The following is a 25,019-nucleotide window of genomic DNA, read 5'->3' as shown; positions in this document are numbered from 1 at the left end:
GATTTGTATTTTCTTTTTCCCGACATTTTTCCAGTGAGTCAGTTCCACCAGATTAACGTCTTCAGGCAATGCCGCCTCAACTCTGATTGGTTCTCTTCACGAGCTGGGGCGGGGTATTTATTAATAACTAATAAATAGATCGGACTAAACCATTTTTAGGGAGGTAAGAGAAGTAGCTATTTGGAAAAAATATTTAACCAAGTTGCATGTTTTTTTGTGGTTTTCATTTTAAATCTCAGGCATACAACTAATAAATATTATAATTATTCATGCAATAGTGTCCCTATAGTATAACTGCTGGATTTTGTGGGGCCCCCTGGGCAGCGGGGGCCCCTATAATTGTCACCACCTTTCACCCCACCAGCAACGGCCCTGGTGGCAGCATCACTTCTCTCATTCAGTTTGGATTTGGTCAGAGAAGCGACATCAATATGAGGAACCTTTCGTTCTTTCTTGGGGCTTTTTTGCTCTTGGACGGTGAGTCACATTCATTTTCATTAATTCAACACAATGTCCGTTTCAAATATACCAGAAAAAAGAAACTCCCCATTTCCTGTCGTCGTCTAATTTGCTTGTATGTCTGTTGTTTCTTAACAAACTGATACTTTTGGGGGGAAGTTTGTTGTGCATGTGCGTGGGTTTGTTTGGTAGTGAACACTAGAGGGCGGCGACGACCTGTAAAATTCTGCACAACACTTTTTATTTTATTAAATATCGGTCATATAGGGTCGGGTCGGGTATGAATTGTAAAATTTAACTCCTCGTGTTTGAAACTAAACCACACATTTTCGGTTTGTACTGCAAATATAACAGCTATGTCATTTAATCACACACTTTTTACTGAATCATATTTTGAATGCACTGGCTTAGAAGAACTCCAAAATACAGACAGAAGTAAAAAAAAAAAAAAAAAATGTTGCAACTATGCCCAGTCTCCCTACTTTAACCCAAATATTTTTGGATAAGTTAGGTTGATGTGTGATAAACCTATTTATTGAAATATTATGCAATCCACCTTTATATAAAATAAATAATAATAAAAAATGCATTTATAATAATAATTAGAAATACTACAATTTATATAAAACATGTAAAGTGTAAAGTGTGGTTAACATTAAAAATGAACTTTAAAAAGCATGCTCGGAGTCTGTGTATGCCAGTTTCAAACTATAGTAAACTAAATAACATTAGAGCCAGGACACAGCAGTGACACAGACTCAGTTCTGGATTCTCCATATCTCTGTTTCAGCCACATAAAGAGCACCCATACAATAATGAAACAACACTGTGTATCATCAGGGTAAATTCACTGTAATATTTGTTGCACTGAATTAAAAAAAAACCTAAATGGCAGGATTTATCATCTTTTATTTATTTTCCCCCCAACAGGTGTTTTTGGTGTGGAGGAAGTTGATGTGACACTGATAGTGATGGAGGGAGATTCTGTCACTCTAAAACCTCACACTGTAATACCAGAAGATGATTCAGCTCAGTGGTGGTTTGGTGGGAACATCATTGCTCAAATGAATAAAGCAGCTGGACGCTTCTCCACATCTGAGGGTGATGATGTGGGATTCAATGGCAGACTGAATCTGGATCATCAGACTGGATCTCTGACCATCACAAACAGCAGAACTAACCATACTGGACTCTATAAACTAAAGATCTGGACCACAGTTCAGACACTACATGACATATTCAGTGTTACTGTCACCGGTGAGTAACTCAAGTCTTACAATCTGATAACTGGATTAAAATCTCGATTCATTTTCTGAGAACAGTTTAGAAGATGTGGAATAATCAGAGGTTTATTCTTCAAAACCGGTTGATGTTTTTGTAAATAAAAAAATGCAGCTATGAGTGTAAGTTAAGAGAATAATCTGTAACAAATGAAATATGTGTAAAGGAAATACTATCTATTGACAGAACTATAACATTGATGCTTCAGAGAGTTGCAGCAAAGAGGAATCTAGAGTTATTTTCACAACTTTAAAAAAAGAAGAAACAAGAGGCATATAAAGTTGTATTATGTTAAATGTCTGTTTTGTTGAATAATACTTAATTTCTAATATTATTTTATAATATTTTCATAATTACGTAACAAAGAGATTCATCATAAGAAGGCAATAAATAGAGAATAAAGAATAATAAGTGCATGGACGAAGGAAAAGTGAAAACAAAAGTTTTTTTCCAATAAATATACTGTCATTAAAGTATGTTATTAATATATATATATATTTTAAAAATACAGAAACAAAAGTTATTTTAAAAATAAAGATTCTGAAAGCATTGAATGAGATCCCATAATAAATCAACATAGATTTATTATAGATCGAGATGATCGATTGTGATTAATATCATATTTTTAAATATCATGGTTCCCTTTCGTAGTCACTTCGAGTTACGTCGAAATGACGACGAATGGGGTTCGCTTAGAAGCCTATCCTCTTCGAATATTAATAAAACGAGCCAATGGCAAGCAAATGCCATGGGTCTGCTGAATTTGCATAGCGTAACTCCGCCCCACAGTGTGGGTATATAAGGAAGTGAGCCGGCAACATGCAGATATGTTTTTCGCTTTCGGAGCCAAGTTTATCCTTCACTCCACAAGCCATCCTGAGTATCATCTCTATTCCTCTTCGAGACGAGCTTCCCTCCAGGTGTTGGTGTGACAGCGAGTTCCAGCGAGTGCACATTCCCTGCGATCTGAGCAGTGATCTGCCAGTGTGTGTGTGTTCTCTCCCTGGTCGCTTCAGCATCTGCGGGGATTTCTCCTTCTCTCTAAAAGAGCAAAGCGCGTGGCACGTCTTTTTAAAGATGCATCGCCCGTGCCCTTCTGGTTGTGGTCACTGGCTGTCTGATTTAGATGGGCACAATCGCTGTTTTGCGTGTTTGGGCTTAGAGCACGCCAAAGCAGCGCTTGTGGATGACTCATGTTTTCATTGCGGAAACATGACCATCGCGACACTACGGTCGAGACTCAGTGATCTCGAAAGAGTGAGAGTCCCCTCATCCACACCCCGATCTACCCCCTCTAGTAATAGAGCTGGTACTTCGGCTGGTGGCCAGGGTGACCTGAGGGTGACGGTGTGGCAACAACAACCGACGATTCGTCCTCGGGCCACATCCCCCTCTCAAGTGCCGCAACCCGCGAGCCGACCAGATGATGCGCTCGATCAGTCCCGGCCAACGGTCGGCGGCGGACCGAGTGCGCCGTCTGGCGCTCCTAATGACGATGCTATGTCGATCACAGCATCACAAGGTGGGCAGGAGTCCTCGGGAGATGAGGGGTCGGCTGTGCTGCCGCCTCCGGGCGCGTCAGCATTGCCCGATCCTGATCCCGAGCTGACGGCCATGCTTTCCCGGGCAGCCGCGAGCATCGGGTTAGAGTGCAATCCGCCACCCTGCCCCGAGCGCTCGCGTCTGGACGATTGGTTTTTGGGCGCGGCCGCCGATTCACGTCGGCGTCCAACCCCAATGCCTTTCTTCCCGGATGTGCATGAGGAGGTCTCGAGGTCCTGGAAGACACCCTTGTCTTCCCGTGATCGCTCGGCGACCTCCTCCGCCTTTCCTCCTCTCGATCAGGCGGCTGTTTACGGGTACACTGGGGTGCCTATGGTTGAACGCTCTGTTGCGATGCAACTGTGTCCACAGAGTGCTTCTTCCCGTGGTGATCCTAAGCACCCCTCCAAGGCCTGTAGGTTTTCGTCGACCCTGGTGGCGAAGACCTATAGAGCTGCGGGGCAGGCAGCCGCCTCATTGCATGCCATGGCCACTCTGCAGGTCTACCAGGCCCAGATGCTCAGGGACATGCACGAGGGGAGGACTGACCCAGGGCTCTTCAATGAGCTGCGTGCCGCCACTGACCTCGCTCTCCGGGCGACGAAAGTGACCGCACGCTCCCTGGGCCAGGTGATGTCCACTAGTGTGGTCCAGGAGAGACACCTCTGGCTCAACCTGGCCGATATGAGGGACGCTGAGCGGACTCGTCTGCTTGACGCCCCCATATCCCAGGCTGGCCTCTTCGGCGGAGCGGTTGAAGATTTTGCCCAACAGTTTTCAACCGCCCAGAAGCAGACTGAGGCTATTCGTCATATTCTGCCCCGACGGCCCGCTGCTGCCTCCACCCAGCCGTCGGTTCAGACGCCTCAGCCTGCTCGCCGCCGAGGGCGCCCTCCCGCGGCTCCCGCCCCTCCCGCACGGCCCCAGCAGCAGCCTTCACCCGGGCCGCGTCGTGGAGGACGCCGCAGGCAGGCGCCCCAGCCCTCTCCAGCCCCGCGCCCCGCTAAACGCCAGGCCAAGCGGCGCTCCTGAGACGGGCTGCTCAGAGATGGCCATCAGTTCTTCTCAGGAGATGGTAGCAGGACCACTCCTTCCCCCGGTGGAGGGCCGGGGGAGAATCCTTTGTTCTCCACTCCCCGCTGCTCACCCACGGGTGGGCAGCACCCTAATGTGGTTAAAGAAAGAACTGATATCCCCATCTCTGAGCCCCCAGAAGGGAATGACAGTGCGCGCCGCCCACGGGCCCCGCCGCTCTCATCCCCTTCTGTCGCCAGACCCCTGCCAGAGCACGCCCCCGTGGAACGCTGGTCCTTCCCTGGCTCCCTCTGGCAGGACGCGGCTAATGACCGTGCCCCCACACCGGGCCGCTATGCCACCCACGTCCGGGCCGGTCATTCCGCTTCGCTGCACCCCCGCGGGGACGTCTGTCGTCCGCATGTCCCCGCTGGCACAGTCCTTGGGAGCCTGGTTAGAGCTTCCCAACCTGTCCCGCTGGCTCGCGCGGACCATCAGGCTCGGCTATGCGATTCAGTTCGCGCGGTCTCCTCCCCGCTTCAGGGGAGTCCGCTTCACTATGGTCGGTGGCAATGCCCCTGTCATGAGAGCGGAGGTCGCCACCCTGCTGGCGAAGGGTGCGATCGAGACTGTCCCTCCAGCCGCAATGAGGTCCGGCTTCTACAGCCCCTACTTCATTGTCCCCAAGAAAACCGGTGGGTTACGACCAATCCTGGATCTGCGCGTCTTGAACCGTTCCCTTCACAGGCTTCCGTTCAAGATGCTCACGGCCAAGCGCATTTTCGAATGTGTGCAGCCACAGGATTGGTTTGCAGCGATCGACCTGAAGGACGCCTACTTTCATGTCTCCATTCTTCCTCGACACAGGCCGTTTCTACGGTTTGCTTTCGAGGGGCAGGCATACCAGTACGCGGTCCTCCCATTCGGGCTGGCCCTGTCTCCTCGCGTCTTCACGAAGGTCGTCGAGGCAGCCCTTGTGCCGCTACGGCAACACGGGGTTCGCATCCTGAATTATCTCGACGACTGGCTAATCCTAGCTCACTCTCGGGACCAGGTTTGCGAACACAGGGACCTAGTGCTCCGGCACCTAGTCCGTCTGGGCCTTCGGGTCAACTGGGAGAAGAGCAAACTTTGCCCCGTGCAGAGGATCTCTTTTCTCGGTATGGAAATCGACTCGGTCGCCATGTGCGCGCAGCTTACGAGCGAGCGCGCGCAGTCACTGCTGACTTGCCTGAGACAAATCCAGAGCAAGAGTGCGGTTCCACTGAAACTTTTTCAGAGGCTCCTGGGGCTTATGGCATCTGCAGCCGCGGTAACGCCGCTCGGATTGCTTCATATGAGACCGCTTCAGCACTGGCTTCACGATCGAGTCCCGAGGTGGGCATGGCACCAGGGCAAGCTCCGAGTACCAGTTACTCCGACCTGCCGTCAGACCTTCTCCCCGTGGACGAACCTCAGCTTTCTACGGGCCGGAGTGCCCTTAGAACGAGTTTCCAGGCATGTTGTTGTGTCAACGGATGCCTCCTCCACGGGCTGGGGTGCCATGTGCAATGGACATGCTGCCGCGGGCTCCTGGACAGGACCCCACCGCCTATGGCATGTCAATTGCCTCGAGTTGCTGGCAGTACGTCTCGCTCTGCACCGCTTCCGGGCGCTGCTCAAGAACCAGCACGTACTAGTCCGATCAGACAATACCGCGACAGTAGCGTACATCAACCGACAAGGTGGTCTACGCTCCCGCCGTATGTCGCAACTCGCCCGCCACCTCCTCTTATGGAGTCAGAAGCATCTGAGGTCGCTTCGAGCCATTTATATTCCGGGAGACCTGAACTGTGCAGCCGACGAGCTCTCACGGCTTCAGCCTCTTCCTGGAGAATGGAGACTCCATCCCCAGGCGGTCCAGCTGATTTGGGATCAGTTCGGGGACGCACAGGTAGACCTGTTTGCCTCCCACGACTCGTCCCACTGCGCCCAGTTTTACTCCCTGACCGAGGGCACGCTCGGCACGGACGCTCTGGCGCACAGCTGGCCCCGGGGCCTCCGCAAATATGCGTTTCCCCCAGTGAGCCTTCTTGCACAGACCCTGTGCAAGATCAGGGAGGACGAGGAGCAGGTCATATTGGTTGCGCCGCACTGGCCCACCCGAACCTGGTTCTCCGAACTTGTACTCCTCGCGACAGCACCTCCCTGGCCAATTCCTCTGAGGAAGGACCTCCTTTCTCAGGGACGGGGCACCCTTTGGCACCCTCGTCCCGATCTCTGGAACCTCCACGTGTGGCTCCTGGACGGGACGAGGCAGGTTTGAGTACCCTACCACCAGCGGTGGTGGCTACCATCACTTCCGCTAGAGCGTCGTCCACTAGACATGCCTACGCGTTGAAGTGGAACCTCTTCGTCTCTTGGTGCTCTTCTCACTCAGAAGACCCCAGATCATGCCCGATCAGTGTCGTGCTTTCCTTCCTGCAGGATGGGTTGGAGCGAAGGCTGTCTCCCTCCACCCTGAAAGTATATGTTGCCGCTATCGCCGCACATCACGACGCAGTTGATGGTAAGTCCGTGGGAAAGCACGACCTGGTCATCAGGTTCCTGAGAGGAGCGAGGAGACTACAGCCTCCTCGCCCTCCTCTCGTTCCCTCTTGGGACCTCTCAGTGGTACTAACTGCCCTGCAGAGTGCTCCCTTTGAGCCTCTGCAATCAGTGGAGCTTAAGTTCCTGTCAATTAAGACAGCGCTCCTGGTTGCTCTGGCCTCCATCAAGAGGGTAGGGGACCTGCACGCATTTTCTGTAGACGAAGCGTGCCTGGAATTCGGGCCGGCCTTTTCTCACGTGATCCTGAGACCCCGGCCTGGATATGTGCCCAAGGTTCCCACCACTCCCTTCCGGGACCAGGTGGTGAACCTGCAAGCGCTGCCCCTGGAGGAGGCAGACCCAGCCTTGGCATTGCTCTGTCCAGTACGCGCCCTCCGTGCTTACGTAGACAGAACGCAATGTTTCAGGACCTCAGACCAGCTCTTTGTCTGTTATGGTGGGAAGCTGAAGGGAAGGGCTCTCTCCAAGCAAAGGTTGTCTCACTGGATAGTGGACGCCATTGCTTTGGCTTACCAGCAGCAAGGTCGACCGTGCCCCCTTGGTGTGACGGCCCACTCCACCCGGAGTGTGGCCTCCTCTTGGGCTCTAGCGCATGGCGCCTCGCTAACAGACATCTGCAGAGCTGCAGGCTGGGCGACACCCAACTCATTCGCCAGATTCTACAATCTCCGAGTGGAGCCAGTGTCCTCCCGAGTACTCGCTTCAACCAGCCGGTGCTAGGACCCGCTCAGGTGTCTTCGCTTGCTCGCCATTCCACTCCACGGACTGGATACGTGCGATATTCTCCTCAGGTGAGCCTGATAAGCCCTGAGTTCCTCCAGCGCTGTTGACGTCAACGCCAGAGTTATGCCTCCGGCAGCTTTCGCGTTGGCTAGGTGCCACCATGTGCATGGTTCCCCCGCTGGGCGACCCCCACGTGTGTATTTCCACTGTAAGCCTCCTTCGAGCATGTGTCTTTCCCTTGGCAAGCCAGTCTGCCACCCCTGGGGTTGAAATACTCCACCCTACGGGCTGGACACCCCAGTGTTATCCGTATGCACCCCCCTCCGGGTCATATGTGTTTTCTTAAGTCCCCCCCCTTCGGGCGGGCACTGATTGCATATTTCCACTGTGATATGCTTCCCAGTGTACCTTGGTATTCCTGTGTTAAGTAGGAGTCCTTCGTCCGTGCTAGTCTCACGACAGGGAGCTCAGACTTACGCAGGGCACTGGAAGACAGCCGAGGTGGCGTGATTGGACTGGGAACCCCATTCGTCGTCATTTCGACGTAACTCGAAGTGACTACGAAAGGGAACGTCTCGGTTACGGATGTAACCCTCGTTCCCTGAGTAGGGAACGGAGACGTTACGTCTTCCTGCCACTTCCGCTGTACCGCTGGAACAGCCTGAGTTCAGCTTGGCTCCTTCAGCGAAGAAACATATCTGCATGTTGCCGGCTCACTTCCTTATATACCCACACTGTGGGGCGGAGTTACGCTATGCAAATTCAGCAGACCCATGGCATTTGCTTGCCATTGGCTCGTTTTATTAATATTCGAAGAGGATAGGCTTCTAAGCGAACCCCATTCGTCGTCATTTCGACGTAACGTCTCCGTTCCCTACTCAGGGAACGAGGGTTACATCCGTAACCGAGACGTTTCATTATATAAATTGTGATTATCTCTGAGGAAACCCAACTTATTATATAAAATTTAATGTCATGTCATGAAAAATATCATAAAAAAATGTCATGAAAAACCATGTCATGTCAACAAATGGAGCAGTCATCCAGCTGTTTATTATCATGTTAATTATTGTGCCTACAAAAATCTACAGGATTTAAAAAAAGAAAACTCAAATATGAGATCAAATTACCGCAGAATCAACTTTGCTCTGCTGCCTACAATTGCGTCATAGATCAGACAAATTTTGGAATGTTTTGCAAAGTGCTGCGGCAAGTTTTTGTGCCATGAAGTTGTAAAGGTGTGTGTAACAAAGCTCACGAAGATGGAGATAAACACTAGGAAATAGAATTTAATGACACATATACTGGAGACTGGAAAGCATTACACACCAACATAATCAACAACCGACAAACACTGAGGGAGAACTGAGGACTTATAAGCATGGACCAAACAAGGGAGCTCATGAGATAAGACACCATGGGCCAGATGTACGTACATTTGTGAATGCAGCGTTAATAGCACCATGGCCAAGACGCAGAAAGCACTTGATGTGAAACCACAGTGTGCGTGTTATTTACCTAACCTGCAGTTCAACAGGTATTCAGCGCCCGTCCCCTCCCACTATACCGGAAATTGCGCGTATTTAAACAAGCAAATTTTTTTTTTGCAATAACGAGGTTGATCTGCTTGTTCATGAGGTAACAGGCTAACAGCAAATTTAAACATCATACAAGGCCGTAATTCCACACCCACACAAAAGAATGCCATCTGGACCGAAATCACACAAAAAATCAATGCAATATCCTCGACCCGCAGACAGGTGGAAGAGGTAAAAAAGAGGTGGCGGGACCTCAAGCGCCGTACCAAAGAAAAAGTTGCATTTAACAGGGCACAGGCCAGGAAACCCGCTTCCTAAGTTACACCTGCTTTTAAGAGGCGGAGAATTTTCAGCGCAAAACAGAGGCGCGCTTTCATCATAACGCGGAATACATAATTAGGCGCAGTTTACGCTTCCCCTCCCATCTCTTTATGCGACATTCCCACTAGCCTTCGATCAATGGGTGTCTGAATTCACTCACTTGTTTTCATAGACCTCTTCAAGTGAACAGTATTAGTGGACTAACGTAGGGAATAGTAAATTAGGTTTAGGGGGCAATTCTGGATTCAGCCTAGGTCACAGAGAGCAGAAACAGATTAGACCTGTGACAGTAGTGGTTTAGAGGAAAATCAAATCAAAGGAGCCATTTCCCCAGTGGAGCCTTTAGTCCTGTTGTACCCTACAGTGAGGGAAGAAAGAGTTTAGAAAGTGCTTGCTTGGATATATAAGTATGTTATTGAGAAATTAAGCTGACCTGTTGGCATAAAGGAAAGAATGCACTGTATTTCAGCTTTATTCATATGCGATTTCAGGACATACTGTAGCAGCAATACAGTCAAATTTCATTGACTTATCTGCATAGGGCAAAGTCAGCGGTACATGCTGTTAAACCTGAAATGTGGATACTTGCCACTTGTGGTCAGTTCAGAAGGAAAGTTAGGTTGCTGTTTGCCTGCCATTCTCGCTCTGCCTGTACAGTGTACATGAAGCGCTGATGACGGATGATGTCTGCATGAACAGGCTGCGCAGTGGTTTGCAAACACATGTTGGCGGACAGGGAACACATGCTGTCATTTCGTTCAGATCGAATGCAATGATTGAACAAACATTTTATAGGCCTACACCTTCCAAAAATATATATATTTATTATAAAAATACATTTAGGCCGCTTAACATAGTGATTGCTATCAGGATATGAGGAGACTTTCAACCATTAAAACATGTTTCGGTAGAGAATCTCCTATTGCATATTTAAGTGCTCACGATTTCAGAGTTTTCAGCTCTTTGAGGGATTTGGCGTTCTGGATGGGGTTGGGTAGATCATTCCAGCTGCAAGTAACAGTGAACGAAAATGTACTGGAGAGTGATTGTGTGCTTCTCTGTGATGGAGCCACAAGGCGCCACTCACTTAGGACAGGCTTCTGGAGGGGTTGTAGACTTGTTAAAGACAACAGAGGTACTACAGGGTGCAATAAATGACAGGGGACTTCAACTTTACTTAAATATTTTCTTTAATTTAAAGTTGTTTAATAGTTTATCAGATCTTCACTCAGGTTATATAGTGCTGATATTTATAGTGTGTGTTATAGATCAGACACATTCACACTAATGTCTGTCTTTATCATTACAGATTCAGGTCTGTCTCCAGGTGCTGTAGCAGGGATTGTTGTCGCTGTTCTGCTTGTGTTGGCAGTTGCTGGTGTAATTTACCTTCGCTGGAAGATCTCTAAACTAAAAACGCCTGAGGGTAAGTATCACCCACAGGTCACATAATTTGGAAATAAACCTGAGTGAAGTCCAAATACTGTTAAACAATAACAGATGAAGGGCAGACACTGATCTGTGATCTGCATCTGTGTGTCTGTAGAAAACTCAAACTTAACATAGTATTTGCAAATATGATAGTGTTTGATCTCAGCAACAATTGCACCATTTGTTGTGTCTGTGTATGATGTGCCCTCATTAATCTATAATTAAGATATTAAATATTGTAAATATATATTAAACACATTACAAAGAAACTATTTAACTTTAGACTGAAGAGTAAATAGTGCATCATATCCTGGACATGTCCTGAGATAGAGAGGTCACCTATTTCTTACAACTTAACAAAAAATAAGCTTAGGTATTTAACTAAGAATAATAACAATTAATAATAAAATAATACAATTGCTGTATAATTAATTAGAAGCAACATTGTACTTCTGCAAGTTCATACTGCAAACACAAATCTGCACACTGAACAATAAATGTTTAAAATTAGATAATGAAGATGGTTGGTCTGATAAGATTATTTAGCAACTTCAGCACAGACTAAAAACACTTTCTCCATCCAATACGATCTGATCTGATTGGCTTGCTTTATTCGCCTTCTAAAAATCTGTTTACAAGATACCAGATTGATTCAGGAAGTGCTTTTGAGTATAAAATAATGATTTGCTAAAAAAAAAATGTAAAGGTAGTTTTCACAACAAATCTGAGCATATAGTAGCAAGTTAGCAACTATAGACAAGAAGAACTGTGATCGGCTGCTTTACATGTCGGTCAGATTGTTGTTCATATGCCCGTGAAAATTAAAGCTTTACAAAAGATGAAAAAATGTGTTTGTTACCTGCAAGGGAATCAAAATACTGCTCAGGATGCTTTGTCAGATTTTCTTGGCTTCACTACAGAGAATTCTTACAAATACTTTTCCCTGTGTGACACACTGACCTTCATTTAGATATTAACCTTGTTGTAATATATTCAAGGAAAAAGATGCACATGTGGGCAATCTCATACTGTATATTCTATACTAACTTGCCATTTAAAAGAAAGATTTGTTTAGTTTTCACAGATTTAATTATTGTATTTAAATATTTTTTATAATATATTAATTTTCCCGTTTGAGTAGATTCTTCACTGTTTGAAACACAATAAACTTGGAGTGAAACTTTAAAACAAAATGAAGGAATTCATTAAATATACATACATTTTTTTTTTTTTTTTTTTTTTTTTTAATCAATCCATTGATAATTGTTCAGTGCCACTCCTGGTCTGTTAAGCGAGTAAATTTAACAATGAATGAAAAGATTCATTGTTTAAACAAACAAGTTTAATTAATACAGCAGGAGCCCTGACTTCACTGTTGATAACACTCAGCATTAAATCTTTGTTAATATGGCTTCATTAGTTAATTTAATGAACACTGTTAATACAGTAAATTGAAATGCAAATGCTGCGTCAGTGTTATATGCAGACGTGAGACTGTTTATTTCTCTTTTAACTTCTGTGATTCTTTCTTTGTTTTCTGACAGATGTTGTGGAAAATAACGGAACAAACGATCCTTTGAAAGATGAGACTGCAAACAGTGATGATATACTGTAACAATATACACATTAACAGTGTTTGAAGTCCACATGTGTGCTTTTGAGATTAATACATGAAGAGTTTTGTTTGATTTGGCATAAAAAGAAACATTATTTTGTTCATTATGAAGTTAATGTAACTCTGTCTTCTACACTTCTGCTGATCATATTGTTCTTGTATTAAAAGTCAGTTTGACTGCTTTATGGTGATTTAGTATGTTACACTTTGTAAGAAGGCTCGATTATTGTTACATTTTTACAGATTATATCAGAAATACTCAAACTGAACTTGATCTGTATATGCTTTTTTTCTTGATGGCTTATTTTTTATTTGATGTTTTTGCACTGTTACATTAGTTTGTTTTTTTATTCAATGTATGCTTAAATACTTTCAAATGATTGCCTTCTTAAAAACCTCGTAAGAATATAGAAATCTTAAATGTAAAGTGAGTGATTTCATGAGGACTGAAGTGTTAAAAGCTCAGAACGTCGCTCTGACATTCTGTGTTCATCCTAAAGTTACAAATGATCTTACTGTCTGAACAGTTTTTTCAGTTCTCATTGTGGATGAGTATTATGCAAATAAATGCTTGATTTGCCATAATTGTGTTGCATGTTTGTTTTCAAAATAGTATAATAATAGATTTAAAGAATTTAGTATATTACTCAGACACATACTGATTTATAGTGAGTTAAAACTCTTTATTTGAAATGCCTTTCATTTATATAGCGATTTATGTACTGTACTCCCAACAAATGTCAATACGATGATCAACACATAATTTGTAAAGAAACAGAATCACAGAGTTTGATCATTGATCTGCGGTGAATCTGCCGATGTTTCAGATGCAAAAACTTCAGGAGCTCAAAATGAATAAATGACAGAAATTTGCTGCAAATTCAACAATAGATATTATGGGTTATGAGTCAATGTTTCTCACATTTTTGACAACATCATGTAACAGAATAAATCAGAGACGACTTGAGGTCAACATCATATGATGGTCTGAGGACAACATCAGAATAAATAAGCTAATTCAAACGTTTCTCCCTGAATCTCGCAGCGAATCACACTGTAGCCTACTGTCTGACCAAGCTGAATGGTCAGTGCGACGCGCAAATGCTAACGTACTTAAAGAGATTTTAGGAAACTTTTCTGTGGCACCAGTGCGAGCGCTAACAAACCGTCGCACCGGCAGAAAATGAGCTGTCCATGTACACCATCATGCTTTCAATTATGGAAATAGGCAAAGCTAGACAGACTTTCTTCTCAAATATTATAAACAGCAACTTAAACAACACACGCTCTCTTTTTGCTACTGTAGAGAGACTGACAAACCCCCCGAGCCAGATTCCCAGTGAAATGCTCTCAGACAGCAAGTGCAGTGAGTTCGCTTCTTTCTTCTCTGAGAAAATCAATAATATCAGAAAGGTGATCAGCACATCCTTGAGTTGCACTGGGGTCAGACAGATCAGACCACAACCTGAGAAAGTAGTTACTATGTCTGATTTCAAAGAAATTGATGGCAACATTTTGGAAGAAACCGTACAGCTCCTTAAAACATCAACCTGCGCCCTTGACGCACTTCCCACATCTTTCTTCAAAAGTGTGTTAAACAGCTTAGAAGCAGATCTCCTAGAAGTGGTAAATGCCTCACTTCTCATCACAGCACAGAGACAGCGCTCATAAAGATAATAAACAATATTTGCTTAAATACTGATACAGGCAAATTATCAGTATTCGTATCAGTAATAATACAAATAACTACTACTCTTCTAGCCCACTCTTTATTATACAAATGTGTTAATGCAATAAGATCAGCCACAAAAATAACCTCTTCAGCGCTAATATCTCAGCTTTTTTACGCAAAACAAGGGTTTTGTGCTGGCGCAAGCTGTCTGGCCCTATTTCTACCAGAAAGACTCAGGAGAATAAATACGGTGACAATTATCCATTTATTAACAACCCAGACCCCCTGTGAGGTATGGAAGGGACCATCCTGGTGGTGGTGGGGAGGATGGAGGGAAGGATTCGACTTGGAGGTGGTGGGGAGGATGGAGGGAAGGATTCGACTTGGAGATGGTGGGGAGGATGGAGGGAAGGATTCGACTTGGTGGTGGTGGGGAGGATGGAGGGAAGGATTCGACTTGGAGATGGTGGGGAGGATGGAGGGAAGGATTCGACTTGGAGGTGGTGGGGAGGATGGTGGTGAATTGGAGCGTCAGCATCTGCGAACTCAGACATGAGTAAGTGACCGATCTTTTATACCACGAGTATTGGAATGTGATTGGATAGATAAAAGGTAAAGTGACGTAACAATTAAGTCTTCCCGGCAGAACTTTATGCTAAAGCATTCATAAGTGTCCTAAAATGTAGGCATACAAATTCTAATGTTTTTCTCATCTTCAACCATGGCTGGTCAAATTTCCAAGTAAATCTGAAGACTTTTAGCAGGTTTTGTGTTTGATTTAAACTCTGCAGGACGATTTCCTTTCAGGATCTGGGTTTGACACCCCTGTTTTACCCTTTAAGAAAATATCTAGTTTATAAAAGCCAGTAAACTAAATATAATAATATCAGTTTAAAGCTGCAGTCCGGCACTTTTTTGGGTTTAAAAATATCAAAAAAGACATTTTTGAAAAAAAACGTAACCAGCCAGTGTTCAAAACGATCTGCTTGCCTTACCTCGATTCAAAACGGTAAGCTTGTAATAATAATTTTAATTCCAGTGGTACTGGTGGATTTCCGCGGGAATTTCGAGCATGTCTTTGCGTCATTGCATCACTTCTGTACACATAGAGAAGGAGTCCCCGGCTAGCGTGTGTGGATGATGGAGGTGCAGATTTAGCTTAGCACTTGGTATGGCGGATCCCGAAAGTTTAAAGCGACAATCACCAGTGACAACTGGAGATTCACCAGTTGTAAAACCCAAAGACTTCGGACTTCTGAGTGGCTAGAGAAAAAATATATTTTTCACGTTTTGACGTGATGTAAGCAATCGTTAGATTTAATCAGCATGATATAGCCTACTGCAATGCTTCCCCCCACCCCCCGAATTTGGTCAGAACAAAAGTGAATGTTACTTACTTGTTCAGATGACATTTTCCGATGACAATTCTAATGTTGACACTTTCAAAAAGTATACTCTGAGATTGCTGATGACAGTACAGTATCCACAGCGACGCGGCAGCGACAGGTTCTCCTCAATACATTGTGTTCATCCGCGCTGTTTCATGCCGATTTACTACCCACGCACAGTTAATAATTCCGCGAATAACTGCAATTGCAGATTTCGAACAGAGATGGCGACAAAGAGGAAAAACGACGGACTGCAGCTTTAACATGTGAATATTACAATTTTGTATTTTTTTTTATTTTATTTTTTTTTAATGCAGTTTTTAAACTCATAAAACATAGATTGTCAATATTGTGGATTAACTTTTTTTCTTACCCTTATCTGGCAACGTGTATCAGGGGATACAGAGGTTTCAAAATGTGCTAAATAACAGCATGAACAACATATATTCACAATTTTTAATATTCACAAGTTCATTCATTTAGTTCACAAGTATTAGCAGTTGTATTGCTTTTTTACTGAAGAAAAGTAAGATTAATATTCCTAATTTTAAAATCAGAATGCCCAGTGTAACGGAGGCCAGCTAGTGTGTGTAAACCTCACTCCCCTGATCTCAAGAGGCACTAAAGTGACTGACACTAGAGGCTGCGATCTTTAGTGTCCTTTTTAGCGCGCACACTTTCCATGCCGGTTTGAGTCCTTCAGCACCATGTGTTGGTTTTAGGTCAGGCCTCGGTTTAACATCTCATCTGAAGGATGGTGCTTGTTACAGTATAGTGTCCCCATCACTACACTAGGGTGTTAGGACCCACACAGACCACAGGGTGAGCGCCCCCTGCTGGCCTCACTAACACCTCTACCAGCAGCAACCTGGTTTTTGCAGGAGTTTCCCATCCAGGTACTGACCAGACTCAGCTCTGCTTAGCTTCAGTGGGTGACCAGTCTTGGGCTACAGGGTGATATTGTTGCTGGCTGAACTTTCCACTCACACCAGTGGTTTTGTGGGATTGCGGTCTCACACTAATTTGCCCTGTTTAGTAAATCTGGCCCAAAATATATTATTATTATAATGATGATCATATGTGAATATCACTATCAGTCTAAATGAAACTCAAAAGCAGGATTTACTTCAACAAATGTACATTTTATTTTATTTGAAAGAGTAATACAGTATAAAACACAAATGTCAATACGATGATCAACACATAATTTGTAAAGAAACAGAATCAGAGAGTTTGATTATTGATCTGTGATCAAACATGTATAAACCACCTCCGTCATTTCAGATTTCTGTAGGAAACACAAACACAAAAGGTCAAAGGAGAAAAACAATCCTGATGTTTCACATTCAAAAACTGCAGGAGCTCAAAATGAATAAATGACAGAAATGTGCTGCAAATTCATCATTTGATATTAGGGGTTATGAGTCAGTGTTTTTCACACTGAGTGATGGTCTTGTGTTTATATATAATGGAGGGTCTTTGGGCCCTATCATACACCCGGTGCAAATCCAGCACCAATTCAGCCTATAGCAAAGGATCCGCCAGTAGTGGGCACTCATGCAACGTAAACAATGACGTACATCCGAGTGAACGAGGCAGAGGGAAGTCAGCGAGTGAAGGGCAAGACCATTTTTGACAGGAACGTAGCCCTAGTGAACAGTTCTGCGTAGATTTTGCTCATCTCAAACAAGTCTAGTGTCTGATTCATCAGTGACAGACTGATAGTGACCTCATGACAGAAGCCACGCCCACTACAGCAAAGACAACAAATCAGAACAGTGAAAAACATCCCAATAGTGCAACAGAACTGTTCAAAAACACAGGATTCAATCGTTTTGGCCTTGCTTTACTGACTAAAATACTCATTTGATAATACTAAATATCAATTATATTTTAAACATACATGTCGAGCATGCTAGTTTAACACAAAACAAATTGTATAGTATGCTAAGTAATATTCAGAATCACTGACAATCGACCGCACACATGCAATAGTGAACAGGAGCAAGACGTTTATCCACTCAACAGAAACCACATTCATTTGGGTCAGTCTGATACTAAACTAACCTGAAATAAACTCAGACCACAGCAGAAGTTTTACTTTAACTCAGAAACTGAGCTGAGAGTGTCAAAAACGTTTCCTTGCATGAGTAGAATAACACTTTGAACATGACAATATGTATTTTCTACAATGTCCTTTTTAGCTGATAGATGTTGCTGATTCCAGTGGAATGTATGAAGGCCACACTCATTCACACTTTTTCTCTCTCACAGACACAACCGTCTTCAGTTTTGTTCCGGAAGTCCAGTTTCCTGTGGAGCTGTGTCTGCAGAAACACTCTGAGCTATTATTGGCCTAACGTTTTTACCAGTAAAGAGTATGAACCCTTATTTTGTACCTCAGAAATAGCACAGTTCTCTGTGCTGTTCTCTAGATTACATGCCATTATTTATCCTTTCTAATGTTAAAATGCAATTTCCTCAAACAAGCAATGTATTCAATTCATCAGTGCTATTTACTGTTAATGTCAGTAGTGTCTGTTTAATTTACGTGTACATTTACCGTCAACTGCTCAAGTACTCGAGATCAAGTCTGTTTTTCAGGAGTATTTGGACTCGGCCTGGACTTTGACTATGAGCTGGCCTTGACTAGTATGGTCTTGGACTCGGACTTCAGTTTGAGAACACTGCCAATTAACTACATAACATGGCAGGCAAACAATAACTTATTTAAAGAGGGATTGTAGATGATTTTACTTGCTGGTCCATCAATGAGAGGATTTGGTCATTCAGTGACTGAATCTCTGAGCAGGATAGTGCGAACTCTGACTCTGACACACACTACTGACTCAGTGGTGGATCTGAAGACTCACTCTCCTCATGCAAAGTTTTTGGATAGCAAGCAATAATTACCATTGACAAATGAAAATCAAAAACTAGTTACAATTGCTACTTTGAAATAAAAGGACAAAGGGACATCCAGTGTTACAAATGTATTTTTTGTCTCTGCAGTCAAATGAGAGTTATACAAAATAGCCTAGTTTTGATTTTTTTTAAAGCAAATGTTGAAATGTCTTTCCCATGTTCAAATTTGCAGAACTATCTTCAGCTTTCAGAGTTACAGGAAACTCACACTTTTAGCAGCTCTAGCTGTGTTTATTTCAGCAGAAACACCCTGAGCAACAACACATGTACTGTATTTACAGTTATTTTTGAGCGAAGTGTCAAGATCTTATATGCTCTTTCTCTCTGGTCATTGTGGACATCTAACCATAGCTCTCTTTTTTTCTTTTTTCTTTTCTGTTATTGCTTTTGTACCTCAGAGCATGTGCAAGAGCCAAAGTTGAAGCATTTATGTTTAACCATTAGAGCGGGCATCAGCTAGACTATTTTAAACGTAACCATGAAAGGGTTAAATTTGTGAATAAAAGGGATCTAGAATGCTATAAGATTGTAGATAATGTCATGATAGCTACAGCTAAATATCATATTTCAAAAGGCATTTCTAAGAGTCGTTTAGGATGTTCCCTTATAATGCAGCTGTCTGTATAGTAAAGAAGATCACTGGGTTTAGAACAGACTCATCACGTTTTCCTTTTCCCTGTTTTTTTACATGAATTTGGAACCATATGTAGAAATATTGAAAATATGCATTATATAATACTATTGTATAAACTCCTCTATTATACAATGAATGCTCAGATTGTACTGTGGAAACTGTAACATGAATTGTCTTACCGCTTTTTGTGCATTTCTTTTGTAGAACATCGGATCAGCGTAAGTGATCTCTTCATCACGGGTCTGAACTGTTTGAATAATAATGACAAACTTGTTAAAACAGCAAAACTGTAACTATTTCTTCAGATGTAACAGAAGTATGAAACACTTGCCCTGTTGGTCTGTTTGTCTGTGTTTCCTGCAGATCCAGAAGATCCCAACAGCAGCAACGACCATCAGAGATCCAGCGACAGCAGAAGAGATCAACACTATCTGAGAGACTGAGACTGGAGGAGGAGAGCGAGTTTGCTGGTCAGATTCTGGAAAGATAAAGAGAAACAGTCTGTCAGTCTGTCTGTAGAGGCCAAAGAACAATTCATAGTAATGTGAATAAGAATTAATGTTAAACAGGTAAATAATTTAATTTAGAAGTTAATGTAAAGGTTACAAATGTTAAATAATACTTAAAAGGTTAAAAGCATACTAGAATGCATGTGCTTATATTGGCCAAATTTGCCCAGTGGCCTCTGTCCATCATGGCCTCCTAATCATCCTCATACACTGATTGGCTTCATCACTTCTACTCTCCACCAGTAAGCTGGTGTGTGGTGGGCGTTCTGGCGTAATATGGCTGCCGTCGCATCATCAGATGGATGCTGCACATTGGTGGTTGAGGAGATTCCCCCCTTCTGTAAAGCGCTTTGAGTGCCGAGAAAAGCGCTATATAAATGTAATGAATTATTATTATTATTATAGGATTTGGTACAAATTAGTAAATAGTGTACTGCCTATTTAAGAATAAATCTACTTCGGCTACATTACGTTGATTCTCATTCAGATCTTGAGAGCGGTGGAAGCAAATGGTTTTCTTACCTTCTAACTGGTTTAGGAATTTTTTATTTCATTAACAACTAGAATAAGTGTTTTAGTCAGCTCACATTCTCTTTTGTAAATCGGAAACCAATGAATAAAACCGGAGATTTTCACATTTTATTTCAACAACGTTTCTGAAGTGGATTTATTGAACTGTGTTGCTGGGCTGACAATAGACACTGTAGATGGGATCATGGGACTAGCTGCTTGGAATATAGATAGTTATTAGTGTAAGCCATTGCACATCTCAAGATTTCAATCCTCTACACTGTCTCAGTCTCAGATGCCCACAGTCTGTTCACTGACCTTCTGATACTAGTCTGACCAGCTTGAGTCTCCTTTAACATGTTTATGGCGTAAATGTGTTTGTCAGAAAGTGTAAAGAACTTGCCTGTATTGTATCTGCCTATTTTTGAGCAAAGAAAAAAGCAGTAAACAATTGGCCGTATTATGTAACAACGCACTATATAAAATTGTTTATTGAACTGTTGTATAAAAGCAATATCATAAGTGTGCTGTTGATCTGAATATCGGCTTCATTACCCTCTGCATTCTCACTTTCAGACGATGAAGGACTTTGTGGAGTGGCCGGATAAGCTGGAAGATATTAGAGAACCAGAGATGTGAATATATAACAGTGAGAAGCTGCTATAATGTCAGTGTTAGTCAGTCTCATCACACACAGAGATCAGTGTTTATACTCACAGCCCTGATTTTCTCTCATAACAATGAATTCAGGTTTAAAATATAATTCACTCATTTTGGAAAAATAAATAAAATATACAAAATCTGAATACATTGGCTCTTGTTTACCAAGGTTCTTGAGCACCATCTATTCTCTCTCTTAAAGGATTCTCATATCTTATATTAATTTTACACCCTTCCTGACTGATGTATATTATCTAAACGTTGTCCCATTGTTAAGGTGCGTTAAAGAGGACTTACAACATTGGCCTGGGTCATTCTGTCTCAAATCAACCACATTTCAAAAACGTTCCCTTCAAATTTTTGATTTTGTTTTTGTAATATTTTTTTTTTCTTCTAAAGACAGACATAAATAGTGATGAAAGCCAAACTATAAAATGTAATAGGGCCTAGATAATCAACTGTATATGCAAAGAGGTTTCTGACCACTAAACATGTTTACAATTGACTAATTTACTCATGGATCCACATTTAGATCTCTATATTTCTGTGACTGAACCATTGAGGAACTTTCAAATGAAGGTACCAAAATAAATGTTTGTTAAAAATGAAAATATAAAAGGATATTAAGGTATTTTTTTTTATAATTCTTGAGTTACAGGAATGAAACTTGGGGCAAAACAAAATAAGTGTTTTTTTGCCCCATATTGAACTGTCACTGTTGGCATACCTAATGAAACAGAGATTGCTTAAAGTCAACAGATTGTTCTAGATTTACCAATCTCTGTGTACAAATAAAATAATGATTCTGAAATAATTTTTACTCCCCTGTAACTTGGCTCCAAATCTCTGAAAGTTAAAAAAAATATATATTTAAAATTATAATTTTGACCCCTCTCTTAAATATTTAATATTTTGGCTTTCTTCTTATTTCTTTTACCAGAATTTTTTTTATCTGGTTGAGAGTTGAGCCGCCTATAGCTTTACTTCATTACTTTACTTCACATCATAATGAAGGCTTATTGGCCGCACTAGTTGTGCCGTTGCTTGTCTCCTGATTTAAAATCTAAGCCTTGAAAGAATAAAGGCTTTTTATATTTTTCTAAAAACTAATTACTTGAGTGCCTTGGATTGTTTTTTCTTATGAGTAGCTTTACTTCATCTTTGTTAGGTTGAGTTCATTAGAGTTAATTATGCATTAAAATACATATTCTGCCCTGTTGTACTTTCAGTAAATTGCACTTGAACGTTCTTGTAAGTTATTTTGCTCTGATGTCATCAAAGAAAAAAACAAGTTGTAATGCCCCTGGATCTGCAGTAATTCACTCATGTCGAGTTTGGCTACTTACAGTTATTTTATTCATTGTGAAATGTTGCATATTGCTGTAATATATCTGTGTATCCTCCTGTAAGAGCACAATGGATCAGACACTGGTGCTCATGACACATGAAAGAAGTTTATTAAACTATTTCAGTTCTATAATGTGTGTGTTCCTTTTGCCCCTTGAGCGGGAGATAATCTAATGTGGATCTGGTTGTTTTTAATGGACTGGAGGGTGATTGTAATTATTTTGTTTGATAAATATACTGTAAATATTAGAATAAGATAAAGAAAACTGCATCTGAAATGTATCTTCAAGAATTCTAACAAATAATCTTTAAATATCATTATGGGTTATGACAATAATTATATACATTTTTGAATATGACGATGATAGAAGCAATCACATGTAATTATGCTCACCATCAACAGTAACATTGAATCTCTTGATAAACTCCTCATTCCTAATAATGGTTCTTAGTTGATAAAGTCCAGAGTCTGTGGTTCTGATGTCACTGATGGTCAGAGATCCAGTCTGATCCAGTTTCAGTCTGTCTCTGAATCTCTCATGATTATCATATTTAGGAATGTTCATGATCACTCTAGCGATGCGACGGTCTCCAAACCTCCACAGGATCTCATCATCTCTCTGTATGTCTGTGAGTTCAGTGTTTAGAGTGACAGAATCTCCCTCCATCACTGACACTGACTTCACTGCATCTGTGTAACCAAACACTCCTGGAGAACCAAGAGGAACAGTTCATCAGACACATAAAGTACTTTTCTGTAGTCAATTAAACAATTGTTTAAATTTATGTTTTTGTTTGTTTGTTTTTTTTTACAGCCGTCTGCTTATTTGATTCAATGGTGAATTGAACACTGGAAATGGGATCTCAATGGAATATAGAAACAAATAAAAAAGTATAGTAAAACAGCATTTGTTTAGGTGAACTTATTATTATTTTTTTAAATAGCTAATTAAAATAAAGCCAAAACCACTTCAAATCAAGATATTTCTCTTTTAAATTCAACTCCTCAACCTGGACATTTATAGCTTGATTTTAAAAGTGTTATTTCGAGAAGATTTTCTGAAGAACATTCAGCTCTTAAATCTGAAATTTATGGAGACCTTTTAGAGCCACCGACTACAAAACTGAACATAAGTATCTTAGCTTTCAATTGTCTTATATATTAGAACATTTTAAGCATGAATAATTTAATGATGGCTATAAAGTGTATAACCAGGAAACTAAATATGTCACTCATGCGCCAACACAGTGATCAAAAACAGAATCCAAACTACTTCTCACATATCAAAGATAGCATCTTTATCTAAAAATAAAAACTGACATGAAAAAGAAACTTAGCTAGATTGAATTCGTCAATACATATAGAAGATTTGTACTTACCAACAAGATGCCAAATGCAGAATAAAAGTATTATGTTAACCATTTTCAGTTAAGCAGTTCTTTAAATAATAACAAAATTTCAGGTCAGCAGAACTAAACAATAGAAGTGTGGCATTAAACCAATTACAGATCTCATAAAAAAAAAACGTGTTTATCTAAACTGTCTTGGGTTAACAGTTGTTCGAGAATCTCTGGTTAATTAATGCAGAGATGCACGAGTGGGTGTGTAAGTGACGGTGTCAGTTTGTGAAGTTTACAACCAGTTAGGCTTAGCCTATAAAAACACTCCCACAATTTCTTGTTTTCGTTTAATTAAACGTCGTTAACAAACAAACAAAGAAACAAACACATAAAACAAAACCTCTATCAGAATGCATATGTGAATAGACATTGGATTGTGGATGCTGCTCTGATGTGAGCATTTTTTCAAGCAAATACGTATCATAGTAGGCTAGTCACGTGATTATACACACGCATTGTGAAAGTAAAATTGTCTTATATCAGTGAGTGATTATTATTATTAATATTATCGTCCAGATGCAGTTGGCGGCTCTAATGCATTAACTTTGTCAGTAGGCTACTCAGAGGATGATGATGATGATGATGATGATGATGACGACGTTCTACGTGTGAAAGTGGAAGATATCCGGTTGAACAACCATTAACCATATGCCATTAACCCGTTTCTCATTTCTTCATTTTATTCTTTTCTTTTAAAAGAGTTTTACGTAAACACTCTCACTCACAGTCCCAAGTGAATTATATTGCAGCTTAGAAACTCCATGTATTAGCCTCGTTTTTTCCCCTCAGTCATAGTATAGGTAGGCTATTCTCAAAATATTCTCTATCAATATAAATGTTTACTGCTTAGGTTTTTGTGAGTCAGCTTTATTTGTGCTTGCTTCAACACTTTACTTGAACACAGAGAAAGTGAAACATCCAGTAAAGTGTGTGTGTATGAAATTAGTTTGATTTAATGGGATAGTTAACCCAAAAAGGAATATTCTGGAATTATAGATAAAATTGGATATCAGAATGAAGTCAATGATCAGAGCAGTGTAGAAAGATCTGGCGACCAATGATACTAACACAGAAGTGCAGTTCACTCAGTCAGCTTTATTGTGCTCGTGCCATATTATATAGGCCATGCAGAATTGAAGCGAACTGCTGTCCCATAAACCAAAAAATAAATAAAAATAATAATAATATGCACGCAAACTGGCCAGGGTTCGATAGAATCAAGTTGAGTGTGAAACCAGACCAAAACTGCCGGTTTCCGGTTTCATTCTGTCGTTTACCATCTGTAACGGTCACCAGCTGGAGTGCCCTTGAGAGCCACCAGAGGGCACTCCACATCAGACTATTATCACTCCCTCACAAACTACATTTCCCATAACTCACTGCCCGGACTCATCATCACTGATTGCATTCATCCTCATTTGAGGGTGTCTCATTACCCTGTTAGTCTCAGGCTATTTATT

The 25,019-nt window shown here is 41.9% G+C and overlaps 2 protein-coding genes and 1 long non-coding RNA gene across 5 annotated transcripts in view; 2 read left to right on the top strand and 1 right to left on the bottom strand.

Moving 5' to 3' along the window:
• LOC306988988 overlaps positions 1-19,618 on the top strand; it is a 241,940-nt gene extending 222,322 nt beyond the window's left edge. The window contains exon 4 of the long non-coding RNA XR_013795542.1: positions 19,496-19,618. This is a non-coding gene — a long non-coding RNA (uncharacterized lncRNA). The remainder of the gene's footprint in view (positions 1-19,495) is intronic.
• Positions 165-13,396, top strand: LOC306988975 (uncharacterized protein). Its single transcript, XM_079594235.1, has 4 exons — positions 165-477; positions 1,390-1,716; positions 10,777-10,893; positions 12,443-13,396. The coding sequence occupies exons 1-4, from the start codon at positions 432-434 to the stop codon at positions 12,511-12,513; spliced, it is 561 nt and encodes a 186-aa protein (XP_079450361.1). The 5' UTR covers positions 165-431; the 3' UTR covers positions 12,514-13,396.
• Positions 16,698-23,970, bottom strand: LOC306988971 (uncharacterized protein). Of its 3 annotated transcripts, XM_079594228.1 has the most exons (6): positions 23,539-23,970; positions 22,553-22,867; positions 20,707-20,760; positions 19,464-19,610; positions 19,312-19,379; positions 16,698-16,861 (listed from the first exon to the last, which is right to left on the bottom strand). In XM_079594228.1, the coding sequence occupies exons 1-6, from the start codon at positions 23,579-23,581 to the stop codon at positions 16,811-16,813; spliced, it is 678 nt and encodes a 225-aa protein (XP_079450354.1). In that variant the 5' UTR covers positions 23,582-23,970; the 3' UTR covers positions 16,698-16,810. The 3 variants fall into 3 exon arrangements, with proteins under 3 accessions (XP_079450354.1, XP_079450355.1, XP_079450353.1); XM_079594229.1 differs by lacking the exon at positions 20,707-20,760 and having other exon boundaries at positions 23,539-23,796; XM_079594227.1 differs by lacking the exon at positions 16,698-16,861 and having other exon boundaries at positions 16,875-19,379.
• Positions 23,971-25,019: the final 1,049 nt, after the last annotated feature.

Source organism: Phoxinus phoxinus, assembly GCF_949152265.1.
Source record: "Phoxinus phoxinus genome assembly, chromosome: 20".
In the NCBI taxonomy this organism is placed as follows: Eukaryota; Metazoa; Chordata; class Actinopteri; order Cypriniformes; family Leuciscidae; genus Phoxinus; species Phoxinus phoxinus.
This window is presented reverse-complemented; position numbering and strand designations above follow the sequence as displayed.

Excerpts from the sequence above, each read along its gene's own strand:
- LOC306988975 (XM_079594235.1), top strand. The coding sequence starts at position 432 with ATGAGGAACCTTTCGTTCTTTCTTGGGGCTTTTTTGCTCTTGGACG. Across the intron at positions 1,717-10,776 it reads ATTCAGTGTTACTGTCACCG|ATTCAGGTCTGTCTCCAGGT; the intron begins GTGAGTAACTCA and ends TTATCATTACAG. Across the intron at positions 10,894-12,442 it reads TAAACTAAAAACGCCTGAGG|ATGTTGTGGAAAATAACGGA; the intron begins GTAAGTATCACC and ends GTTTTCTGACAG.
- LOC306988971 (XM_079594227.1), bottom strand. The coding sequence starts at position 23,581 with ATGGTTAACATAATACTTTTATTCTGCATTTGGCATCTTGTTG. Across the intron at positions 20,761-22,552 it reads ATTCAATGTTACTGTTGATG|CTTATCCGGCCACTCCACAA; the intron begins GTGAGCATAATT and ends AATATCTTCCAG. Across the intron at positions 19,611-20,706 it reads TGAAAGTGAGAATGCAGAGG|AATCTGACCAGCAAACTCGC; the intron begins GTAATGAAGCCG and ends TTATCTTTCCAG.